The following is a 12,688-nucleotide window of genomic DNA, read 5'->3' as shown; positions in this document are numbered from 1 at the left end:
AAAGTTAGGGTGACACAGAGTGTTCTGGTGCAACAAAACCTGAAAGGTGGAGAGGATAGATGAGGTGGAGAGCAGAACATAGAGGGTGATGGAGGATAGAAGAGGGGTGAGAAAAAGATGGAGATGAAGGAGAAAAAAAATAGAAGGAGGCAAAAAGCAAGTGAGGCAAAATTAAATCTAGGAAAAAGTGAGCCAGGATGTAGGCAGGAGACCCACGGGGAGAGTGTGAGGTGCCCATTTGTTTTTGGCTGTGTGTGAAATGTGTGTCTTTAGATACAGGCAGCATTCCTCCAGAGATAAACCCCTGGGCCCCCCGTCCCCTCAACCCCCACCCTCCCCAGTCTCTCCACCCACCATGCTTACTCAAGTGTGTGTGTCTGGGCGTGTTTGTGTGTGTTCGTGTTTACGTTGGACGGAGGTCTGCGTGCCCTGTACCACAGCACTTGCAGGGGGCAACAGAAAAGACAGCTGTGTGTTTCAGAGAAACAGAAAACGTAAGAAAGAGAGAGTGGAGGGCCAACAGGCATGCCAGTCAAGACCGTCACTTTTGGAGTGAGTACCACCATCTCTGCTGCTCTCCGTCTCCTCTTCACCTTCCTTCTTCTACGCTCTCACTTCATCTCTTTTCCTGTCACTCTCTCTTCTCTCTTCATATTAACTCTCTCTACTTGTGCGCTTGTCTTCCACTTTTATTTTATTGCTGTCTTTTTGTGCAATGTTTTGTTCTGTTTATAAAATCCATGGTTGCATTTTCTCGGATGTAATGCACCTGCCAACGGTGCCTGTCTTTTATCCTTTCACATCAGACAGTAATGGGCCAATACTTTTGTCACTGGCTTTGCTCCCAGTTTTAAATCCATTTCTTTCATCTTTACTTTATCTCTAACACATGAAAATTGATGTATCAGTATTTAGTCTTGTCCATTTTGTTCAAGCTAATTTTTTTATTCAGCTCATGTCTCTCTGTGTTTACTCTCTGCTCGCCAAGTACTGTTCTTGTTCTTCATCTGTCCACATAAACTGTTTTGGAGACTTCTTCCTGGCTCCGCTTTCACCGATTGTTGTTTTCAGTCCTGAATATGCCCTTGTCTTTAGTTATGACAATAGCAGAAGAAAGCAAGGAAGAGAAATGGAGATGCAGGTCATGGCGATAGAAAGAGATCTGCCACTTGTGAATTACAGACTAACTTGTTATGGTTTTAATTACACGAAACACATAGCAAGTAATTGCTTACAAACCTGATCAAACTCATCAGTCTGAGCCTCCCACAACAACATGGGAAGGAGCCAGAGTATCTTTGAGAGTTTTCATGCATGTGCGTCCAAGATTAGTGTAAGTGCGTATATGTTGTGGGTGTGTTCTGTTTTCCTCCTTAATCTTGTTTTCAACTTCATTTGTTCTTCTGTTTGATGTTCAGATTGTAGGATGTCAACCAGGATTAGCTGTGGTAAGTAAACTAGAGGTCAGTAAACTGATTAACGGGTCAATTAATGAGATTCTTTCAGTGAGGCTTCACTGAAGACTATTTAGTCTACTGAGCCAGCAGAGGTAATGGCTTCACAGGGCACACGCTCATCCCGCTGCCTGGATGTGTATGAGTGCTAATTTTGTGTCAACCACAGTGTACCTGGGGTACTAGAAGGAGAGCTTGTGTTGAGGTTTTACTGTAGGTGATGCAACTTGTTGAAATGCGCCTATTAACTGTAGTTTATCTGTCTGAGGATGAACTGAAGTCAGTTTTAGTGTTGTCAGTAGTTATGTTTTTTCACTTCTTGCAGTATTTCATCATTTTTAGTTCCCCTTAAAGGTAGGAGAAGAAGTGGGCAATGGTGAATTTAAACAGTCAGAAGTTCCTGGTGTAACTGAGAATAACAGTGAGCAGTAGTGGAAGAAGTATTTGCGTCCTTTACTGTATAAAATACTCTGTTACAAGTAAAAGTCCTGCATTCAAAAATGTCTATAAAAGTACAGAAGTATATATATTTAATATCCTTAAACAAAAGTTATAGTACTCATCATGCAGGATGTCTCCTTTCAAAGTGTTGGCATATATATAATATAACTGGATTATTATTATTGATGAATTAACATGTAAGCAGAATTTTAATATTGTAGCTGGTCAACATGGAAGTAATTTAATCTTTTTTACAGTTTAATCTATAACAAAACATTTTTAGAGAAAAGGTTTCACACTAAAATATAGTGGAGTAGTTTGGTAAAGTAGTAATCAAAGTACAGGTACTTTAAAATGTTACTTAAGTGCAGTACTTTAACAAATGTACTTAGTTACTTTTCACTGGGTTTTCTGTAGCAGTTTTAGCAGGTGCAATAAAGAAGCATCATATGCAGCAGCAGCAGCAGATATGCCATCAGTTATATTATTAATAAATAACCATATGTTGTATGAAGTCTAAATGTCTAGTTTTGTCTTCAGTTCAGAAGTTAAATATATTTTTATATATTATATATTCTTTTTGTCCCTTGAAACGGTTACATTCTGTATATTTACCATATCTTGATCCTATCCTCCATAGGTTCTCCTCCCTATAGCTTTCACCGTCTTTGTCACCCCCACAAAAGATCACGATAACCATGACAATCTCATCTTCAAGCGCAGAGGCTGCAGCAGGGCCAGATATAAAGACAATCAATGAGTGCGGCAGGGACAAACAGTGGGACACGGAGGGGGAGGCTGGGAGTGTGAGAAAGTAAATAGTAAAAATGGGACAAGACGCTTCGCCACGTACAGGGAATAGAAGCAGACAGACAAATGGTCAGACAGACTGACAGTCAGATTTACATACAGACAGACAGTGTTGAGTGGGGGAATGTAACAGCTTCATCCCAGTGCCCCGCTTGCTTGCTTCCTGTAAATGTGTCCATAGCTGAATGCTCCCACGGATCTCTCACTGGCTCTACACTTACTACATCTCTGTAGCCGGAAACAGCCTGCTGCCTGCTCAACCTCTTAAAGCAGCCTAAGAGATGAAGGCAGAGATGGAGGACCGAGAAAAAAAAAAAAATCAATTTCTAGAACAAATGCAAGTCAGCAGAAAAAGGGGTGATGAAATGGCTGTTTAAGCACTCTGCAGTAATTTCCATATCCGCTCTTCAGTGTTCCCCTAAAATGTATAGAAACCGTCCAGTCGCACTGTTAGTTTAAACACATTGAGCTATTGAGTTCAGCAGGGAGAAAATAGCAGACATTATCCAGAGTTTGGTGTGCTTGCACAATTCATGTTGTTTAAAGTTCAGGAAATTATTGCAAGTAAAGCAGGACTTTACTTTGACATGCTGAACATACGTATGCACCTTATTTTCACCTTTCTGCTGGGTGTACAAATAGCTGTGGTGGCTCCTAAAATATTTATGATTTGCACCTGGTGCTGTGTCTGCAAATTCATGTTGTTGTTGTGTGTGTGTGTGTGTGTGTGTGGGTGTGGGTGTGTATGTGTTAAAAAGAGAGAGAGATGCACTATTGTGAATTTTATGTTAATTTTAATAGAAATGCTGAGATTCTCTGAAGCAGATAATAGTTCCATATCCAAGTAAAATCACCCTGGATCTTTGGCAGAGAGATTCTCCCATTGACATTCAATGGAAGACTTCCAGGATTTGTCTCTTGATTTCATTAGCAAAACGGTCTTGGCTCCCTCTTCTGTAGCAATGACACCTGTTCAGATGCAGCCTAACCTGTCTAGACAGTTTGGAAGGACATGACATATTTAAACCAGTGATCCAGTGTTCGATCCGAGGGGTCAAGAGATGATTAAAGGGATTTGAAAGAAAAGCTGTATATATTTAAACATTCTGCAGATTTCTTGAGTTGAGGTGCTTGTATGTCACATCCATATTAAGGCCCTAACCTGTAATGGGAACATTACAAGTACATATTGCTTCATTTTAAAGGGTCACAAGTTAGAAGAAAAAAAGGTTTGGAACTCTTAAACTGTAGCTGCCAGTGGGCAGCAAGCTGTTTTCTGCTTCATCTGTAGGAAAATAGTAATAGTAGTAATAATTGAATATGGTGGGTGATTGCCTTTGGAGTCACCATAGACACCATCCTTTGCTAAAATCACATTAAATCCCCCCTGAAATGTTTCTACTCGCAGTCGACATGATTGAAATAGTTACATGCTCTGTTGTTCTAGTGACTCTAGAGATCATCTGATTAAACCAGATCTTTTTTTCACATAGATCAACAAAAGCAGGTGTAAAAGAGGTTACTGTCAGTGCAATAAAGCATTACAGTATCTGTAAGTAATCCTGCAACAGTGTGCATGCAGCCACTGCAAAGAGACAGAAGGGGAACAGTTTACACACCGATTGAATTCAGATGGAGCGATAGCATACAGAAGTTATAACAGCCATTTACAGCCCACTGTGGACACATAACAGCATGTTCTCAAATCCTGAGCTTTACAGCTCACAAACACAGTCTCTTCCCTCCCATTCAAGCACTACATTGTCTTATTTCCCCCCCCACTCACAAACACACACATTCAATCTGATTCAGAACTGAATGTGAAAGACACACGCAATCGATCTCTTGTGAAAATGATGATCCTTCAGTTGTAGCCTTCCGTTGTGGAGAATCTTCATGGCCGGGGTGTTGATCTCAGGGATATCTCATGTCCTCATGCACACGTACATGCACACATACGTATACATTGAGTTTTCGAACACTGCAGTCCACCAGCGAGGGTGGTGATGTCATTCTGTCTGCTGCAGCGCCAGCAGAGGAGGCGAGCGAAGGGGGGAGAGAGAGGAACGTAAGAAGCAAGGGATAGAGAAGGGATAGAGAAGGGATATAAGGCAACAGGAAAGAAAAGCTGAGATAAAGACGAAGAGAGGGGAGTTCAGGGCAGAGGATTTTCTGTGATGAGATAGGGGAATAATTTGACTTGGTAATTTTGAGCTTCATTATGAGAAGCCTTGCACTGTCTAAGCCTGAGGACAGTTGCACGCACATTGCACGACAGTGTGTGTTGATATTGCTAATGTTAAGTGTGGAGCAGGTTATTGTCTGTTTCTGTTGCTCCAAACAGTATGATTAATGTCCTCGCTCAATTTTTTTGCTCAGCCACGGAGCCAGAAGCTTGTCCGCTCTCTACGGGAATAATCAGAGAGACACACATTCATCTAAAACATGCTGGAGTCCACCAAGATGTAGCAGAGGACTTACCACAGAACATTTTTAGACTGTGACATGTGCACTGCACCTGTTTATGTCTGAGTTAGTGGATGGGTGTGGTTCTGTTGCATCCTTATCTCACAATGCCACACACTCACTCCTTGACGCAAGCAGATACACAGAAACATGAAGACATAAAAATGCAGGACTGACCAGAAAAGTAAATTTGCGGTAACCAGCAACATCTTAGCTCCTGTCTGTCTGGGGGATTCTAGTGTGAGTCTGTGTAGCCTTGTAAACTTCAACAAGCTTGTTTTCTGGGGGGCAGTGAACTGAGTCCCGGGAGTGAGAAGCCAGCAGATGGGCCCTCAGTCAGGGTCACCATGGTGTTACCATGCTACCATTTTGCTGTGGGACCATGTATATAGTGTTAAGTTTGTGTGTGTGTCTTTGCATCAGCTGTATTTGCTCCTACTTTGATGAAAGGATTTTTCTTGTGTCACCATGGCAGAGTCTGCAAACATGTCATGAAGCATAAAACAGAAACATAAAAAGTCTTCCTTTAATAATTTCCCATTTTTTTCTGAGTAAAGTACCAAAACAGTGGAATATAGCTTCTCTTATATAACACACACACCTTTAATTTGGCCACTTGCAACTGCAGTATATACAAATCTTGAAACTCGCAAATAATTCCCACATTGTCACTTATTTTTAATGCTAAATCTCTAACACACATACATACAGACACAACATATGTGTTTCCAGCCATAAATTCACAAAAATGTATTTTGTGCTGCTTTAGGATGGTGTATCTCAGTATGGTGATCGTAACTCCAGTGACAGGTGTGTGTGGATGGGAGGTGTACTGGGGTCATTTTGTTGCTCTGCAGCAGTCTAGAGGGAGGAGGTTTGTGGGGTTTAATCTTCTTCAAATCTCCTTCTTCAAGTGAAAGTGAATGACAGAGTCTATGGGAGAGGGAGAACATGGCTTCCCAAGACAGCTTGGCAACTGTGAGTAAATAAAACTGTTAACTGAGACACTGAAAATACCAAACTAGAGATATTAGTCTCGACTTTACAATACTTGCTGCTCATTTGTGTTCTTATACCTTTAACCTTTAATTTTTTTACTTTATCTTCATAGTAATCGTATAGTAGCTTTCTAAATCCAAATTTGTGCTTTACTTTTCTTATTTGTGTGTGGGAATGTGAAAATCAGTGTTTTGCCTGTCAGCATGTGTGAGTGTGACTCAGAGGCTTTGTACTGCAGAGTAGTATGCCTCTCAATTGTCTGAGCAAAAGCTTAAAAACAAAAACATCTTATGGAGAGGGTGACAATGACTCAGAGGCAAGTGGCACTCCGCATGAGTCAGTGTACTCACACAAAAGCCCAGGATTTATTACTTTACACACAGGAAGGCTGGACACTGTGTGAAGTTCATCTGATAAGTAAAAACTTTGCCATTGTATAAATTTCCTGTCCATGGCAGATATAAGGAAGAAGAATCACAGACTGTCAGATGATGTTTTGCTGCTTCAATCAGCTGAAAGCAACTTTTCCTTTCAAAGTTTTCCGTTTGCCTGCTATCGCCCCTACCTTTTTTTTTAAAGCGACCTCTCTCTTTGCACAGCGCTGTGCCATTGGTGTCATGCTGAGGGTGTGTTGTGTCATTTGTTGCTATGCCTGTACTTCAGGCATGTGGATCCTTTCTCTTTTTTACTCAGGCTCTCTCTCCCTCTCTGTCAAAAGAGGACCAACAACCCTGTCAAAACAATAGACAACACAGCTTAAAGCAGTGTGTTATGAAGTTGAGAAAAGCAGTTGGTTTGGTGTGTGTGATGGCGGCTTTTGGTGTTTTTCTTTTGGATCAGAATTTGCTACCACGTGAGGATTATAAATGAATTTATTCTCTGCATTTGTGATTGGTTGGCTGATTGTTTTTCTGACCAGCATGTTGAGATGGTTAGATGTAGAGAGGGGATGGGCATGGGGGAGAGAGGAGATTATGTAAATGAAATGAAAAAGTGCAGGGTTTGCCGCAGTCGAGTTTCTCCCTGTGGTTCTCCCTCGGTCGCTCCTGCTTCTCCTCCTCTCCTCTCCCTCGCTCTCCCCCCGTGCCGCATGAGTGATCCTGTTTCAGCAGCACCCCTGCCTGCCTGGGAGAGGCATGAAGCCCTCAGACACAAACAAAACACAGACAAAACCACTAGACGTGCCATGTGTCGGCCCGTGAGCCAGAACTCACCAAACTCTCTCTCTCTCTCTCATCTTTCTCCATTCACCTTGTGTCTCTTTATCTCTCTTTCATTCACACACGCACATAAACTCAGAGTACAGACAAAGAGCCAACAGTCTGCTTGGCACGACACTCCAGTAGCTGTTGGTATTATCACACTCGCCCTATCACCTGAGAACATAGCAGGGGATAGACTTCTGGGCAGCTTTTTAGAGGTTTTGATTTTAAGTTATTTGGGAGTTTGAGGAGTCGACTTTTTCACGTGCGTGCTGACCCTCTAACACACACACAATTTAAGGTGCAAGATGCAGATTTGCAAACTGCACTGTCCAAAACAACCTCAAGGGCGGAGTGACATGAGAGGAAAGCTGATGGATTACTACTACTTACGGTTTCAGTCCTTCAAATGGCTCTAAATAAATATTAACCAATCTCTGTCTCCCTCTCCACTTTCCCTCTCTACTCTACTTTATGTGTCTTTCACTTTCTCTTATACCCCTTATCCCCCTCCTCTTTCCCTGTCTCTTTTCCGCTTGCAGGCAGATGCTGGCAACAGTTTTCTCCGAGCGGCCCGTTCTGGCAACCTGGACAAGGCCCTGGACCATATCAAAAATGGCATCGATATAAATATGGCCAATCAGGTGAGAGAGCTGCACATTGCCCAAATTGAATTGGTTGAAGTAGGCCAAGCTCATTTAACTGTAAGCCAGTCATTTTTATTTATACTACTCTTGGCTTTTTATTTACGTCAGGCAGTTTTGCTTATCTGCAAAAACTGGTCTTCAATTGTACTGCATTATAGTGCTTGGCAAGAAGAAAAACAGAAATATCTGAGTATTTATGAGTATTCATATGCCACTGGTGGCCCACAGTCAGATCCTGCTAGGATTTAGTCTTCTGTCTTCATATCTGCTTTCTAACTAAGTAAATTAAAATTCAGGAGGTGGTTGCACTGCCCACGTCTCATTCAAAAAAAGAACATCAATGTGTGAATGGAAAAGTCAGTACAATTTAGCTAATGGCATTTACAAACAGTGAAATGATTAGTGATTTATCTGATGCTTACATGTTTATCCTACAGTTTACCATGTATTCCACCATTTGTTGTATTATTTATATATAAATGTGTTTTTGAGTTTCCAGTGTGCATGACGTGTCTGACTTGATCACTGTGCTGTTATGTGCCCCTCTGTCTGCCTGTGCACTCAGTCATTCACTATACTGTATGTGCATGCTCAAGTAGACTGTTAATCAGTGGCTGAAAGTGGCAGGTAGAGTCTCCAGGGTCTCCAGGGAAGGGGATAAATGGGGCAGGGGTTTCTCCTTCGCCCTGTCTCTTCCATCCTTCCTCCTTTACTCCGACGGTTGTTCCCAGAGTATCCAAGAAGAAGCAGCATTAGTGGGCTAGGACCGCTGCCCTTGGGCGTGAGGACGTGTGTGTGTGTGTGTGTGAGAGGAGAGAGAGAGAGAGAGAGAGAGAGAGAGAGAGAGAGATTCCTCTGGCTCATTAATCTAACATAGTCATGGTTTCCCTTCCATTCACTTATGCTGTCCTCACCATTTTGTAATTATTGCTGGTAATGCTTCTGTCAGGATTTCTATAAGGCTTATTCTTCGGGCCTCTAACTGATCCCACATAACAACAAATGTATTCATGTGAAGTGACACAGTACAGTGGCCATTACTGGTAAACTCCTTCACAATGATGAAGGGAGACACCTCATGGATTAATGATATAATTACAAGAAGAAATACAGAAGCTTTTTGACTTGCAACATGAATTCTTCTTTCACTTCATTTATGAGGTTGATATTTATCATCTGAAATTATGTTATTTTCACTGTTCGGTGTTAATTGTGTTGAGTTAAAGTGATAATCTACAACATTCTTGTTTTACTTGAATTAGGCGACACATTTGCACACACATTTCTTTGCACTATAGTGGCACTGATTACTTACCTTCCAAATTAGTCCAATGATACAGAGTAATAAGTTGTGGATTGTCACTTAAACCGAGGTGGTGAGATTGTCGTTGTTCTGGTTGTGTGATTGTTAGTTCTGATGCTGTACATACAGAGTGATGGGAGTTTGGCCAGGTGGAGGCTTGACTGTGGCAGTTGTGTTTCCTTGTCTGAGTGGATACCTCTGACATGACTCACTTACAGGACACTGCCTCACTCCTGCCCTCCCCTTATTGTGTTTCCCTCCTCTTCTATCTCTCTGCACCTAACAACTGCTCCACTATCCTCTCTCCTCCTGTTTACGTACGGTTTTCTAACTCACCTCCCTTTTTTTCTTGCTTTTTCCTCCTCTATGGCCTCCCTCCCTCGCCTCCAGTCCCCTCCCTCTCTCCTCTGTCTGCAGTAGAGTGATGGTGTGCTGTGGTCTCCCCACTCAGAGGAATAATATCAGTGGTGTGGGAAAGGTCCAACCTCACATGTCCTGTGCGGCTGAAGGAAGGCTGTGTGAGGTCAGACCTATCCCACACGGCTCGTATTCTTCCCAGCCACGAGACCAGCGGCCTGCCATCCCCCTCCCGTCCTCCTCCTCCCCCTCCTCCTCCCCTCACCATCATTAATCAAATGAAAATGTTCACACCCTGATTTTCATCTCTGTAGACATTGTTTTTGCTAATGGCCACTCAGAGAGTACTGCATGCATGGTGTCCAGTGTAAGTATTTGCCTGCTTTGGTCACTGTGTTACAAACCCAGTTGTTTCAGCTGGCATGGCATACATGTGTTTGTTTGTATATGTGTGGTTATTTCTTTTAGATTAGGACATTTTTGCATTGATAGTGTGTTTAGGACCCTTCAGTATGAGGTTTACTCTGCTCTATCACTCAGAATGGGCTAAACGGGTTGCATCTAGCCTCGAAAGAAGGCCATGTCAAAATGGTGCTGGAGCTACTCCACAATGGAATCGTACTGGAGACCACTACGAAGGTAAAACCTGCTGTAAAGCCTCAATGTGTCAGTATGTGTCATTGTATATTTGTATCAGATTAAATCTTGAACTATTTCTTTAACATTTTCCTCATTAAAACACCTAAACCTAAGTAAAAGTATTGAAAGTTGGCATGTAATACTTTCTGATATATGTACTTTCATTACTTACTCATGGATAGTCCCTGATTTACTATCAACAATTTCAAATTATACTCTCTATTTTTAGATGTAAAATGATGCCATTTGTTTAACCTGTTAAACGTGGTTACATGTAAATAAAGCACCATTCAGCTGGATCAATATAATGTCCAAAAACAACATGCACTTTGAATATACATGTTGGATTGCACCTATAAGCCTGTGAGTGCTCATTATGACTGTGTACTTGTGCTCTCATGTATCTGTGTTTAAACAGAAAGGGAACACGGCCCTGCACATTGCAGCCCTGGCAGGGCAGGAGCAGGTGGTCACAGAGCTGGTTAACTACGGGGCCAATGTCAACGCTCAGTCCCAGGTGAGACTCCGTGCTGCTCTCACTGCGGTGATCACAGCATACACTACGCAAACTTTACTGTGAAGCCATTGTAGTATCTATTACAATTCCATCTGTTAACATGTGTCTTTGTTCCTATATTTCTGTGTGTTGATGTTTCCTCTTTGTGTACATCCTTATGCGTGCATTTGTGACTGTCTTCCTATCTTTCTGTTGCTGTGTTTGTGTCTCCTCTGCTGCTGTGCGTGTGTGTGCGCGTGTGTCCGTCGTGCATCTCTCTGAGACAGAAGGGTTTCACTCCACTCTACATGGCTGCACAAGAAAACCATCTAGAGGTTGTGAAGTTTCTTCTGGAGAACGGAGCCAATCAGAGCATTCCTACTGAGGTACTGGAGAACTGAGAGAAGTTTTGAAAGACGAATCTCCCAAATTCCTCAATCCCATCCTTGCTGATCCAGACGCGCTGTTTCCATTCTGTTTCGTTCTCATAAGCCTCTCTCCTCACATCTCTCTCATTTTCTCTCCATGAGACCAGTCAACCAGTCTTCTAATTCTCTTCTGTGTGCTGCAGGATGGATTTACTCCTCTCGCCGTGGCTCTTCAGCAGGGACATGAGAATGTTGTAGCCCTGCTCATCAACTACGGCACCAAGGGAAAGGTCCGCCTCCCTGCACTGCACATTGCAGCACGAAACGACGATACACGCACAGCCGCAGTGCTTCTGCAGAATGACCCCAATCCTGATGTACTCAGTAAGGTGTGTGTGTGTGTTTGTGTGGATGATGATTGTACACATGTACAGTAGGTGTGGACATCTGCGTTTGGTGTTCTTGTTTTCTAAAATGCAAATGTAATGAAAGTGACACATTCTCACCCTAATGTGTCCCTGCAGACTGGATTCACACCCCTCCACATTGCTGCACACTATGAAAACTTGAACGTAGCTCAACTGCTGCTCAATAGAGGAGCCAATGTCAACTTCACCCCAAAGGTAGGGAATAACTAATGTTGTTGGAAGGTTATTTTCCGCCCTTGCTGTCTGTTCTCCTTGTGTGATCCTGTCTAAGTGAATCTGTTTTTATCTGCAGAATGGTATCACTCCTCTGCACATTGCATCCAGGCGGGGGAATGTGATCATGGTCCGACTCCTGCTGGACAGAGGGGCTCAGATTGATGCCAAGACCAAGGTGCAGCAGACATCTTTTCTACTGTTTCACAAAATCTTTGATTCCCTTATTGTCTTTGTTTCTAATTTGATGCATCATTAACTAAATCACCTACAATACTCTTTGTCTAGGATGAGCTGACTCCTCTGCACTGTGCAGCCAGAAATGGCCATGTTAGGATTATAGAGATTCTGCTGGACCATGGAGCCCCAATTCAGGCAAAGACCAAGGTAATCCACCTAGACACAAGTAAAGAAAATTTTTAACTTCTCTAGTTTTAAATTAGTGCAAATCAGTGAGTTGTTCTAAGTAAATAAATGTGAACGTTTGTGATCCATCAACCATACACAGATATAAAATCCTCTTTCTGCTGCATCTTGTTTACCTCAGTTGTTTGTTTGTACCACAAGACAAGTTGCTTCCTGATTTGCAAAGGATGAGGGAGTCAACACATTTTCTTGTTTTGCAGAATGGCCTGTCTCCAATCCACATGGCAGCACAGGGGGACCACATGGACTGCGTCAAGCAGCTCCTGCAATACAACGCAGAGATTGATGACATCACACTGGACCACCTTACACCTCTGCATGTGGCGGCGCACTGCGGCCACCACCGCATGGCGAAAGTACTGCTGGACAAAGGGGCCAAACCCAACTCTCGGGCATTGGTTAGTGACAAACACACACTACTACACAGTCAATTGATTAA

General features: G+C 42.6%; 1 protein-coding gene across 1 annotated transcript in view; it reads left to right on the top strand.

Moving 5' to 3' along the window:
- Positions 1-392: 392 nt before the first annotated feature.
- The window catches only part of ank1a (ankyrin 1, erythrocytic a), a 41,849-nt gene continuing 29,553 nt past the window's right edge, over positions 393-12,688 (top strand). The window contains exons 1-10 of the mRNA XM_035657832.1: positions 393-552; positions 7,915-8,016; positions 10,220-10,318; positions 10,737-10,835; positions 11,102-11,200; positions 11,386-11,571; positions 11,707-11,805; positions 11,903-12,001; positions 12,112-12,210; positions 12,450-12,647. Of these exons, the coding sequence (XP_035513725.1) occupies positions 526-552; positions 7,915-8,016; positions 10,220-10,318; positions 10,737-10,835; positions 11,102-11,200; positions 11,386-11,571; positions 11,707-11,805; positions 11,903-12,001; positions 12,112-12,210; positions 12,450-12,647 (1,107 nt within the window). The 5' untranslated portion in view covers positions 393-525. The remainder of the gene's footprint in view (positions 553-7,914; positions 8,017-10,219; positions 10,319-10,736; positions 10,836-11,101; positions 11,201-11,385; positions 11,572-11,706; positions 11,806-11,902; positions 12,002-12,111; positions 12,211-12,449; positions 12,648-12,688) is intronic.

The sequence above is a fragment of the Morone saxatilis genome, unplaced genomic scaffold (assembly GCF_004916995.1).
Source record: "Morone saxatilis isolate NCDOM2014 unplaced genomic scaffold, NCSU_SB_2.0 Contig16, whole genome shotgun sequence".
NCBI classification, from domain to species: domain Eukaryota; kingdom Metazoa; phylum Chordata; class Actinopteri; family Moronidae; genus Morone; species Morone saxatilis.
This window is presented reverse-complemented; position numbering and strand designations above follow the sequence as displayed.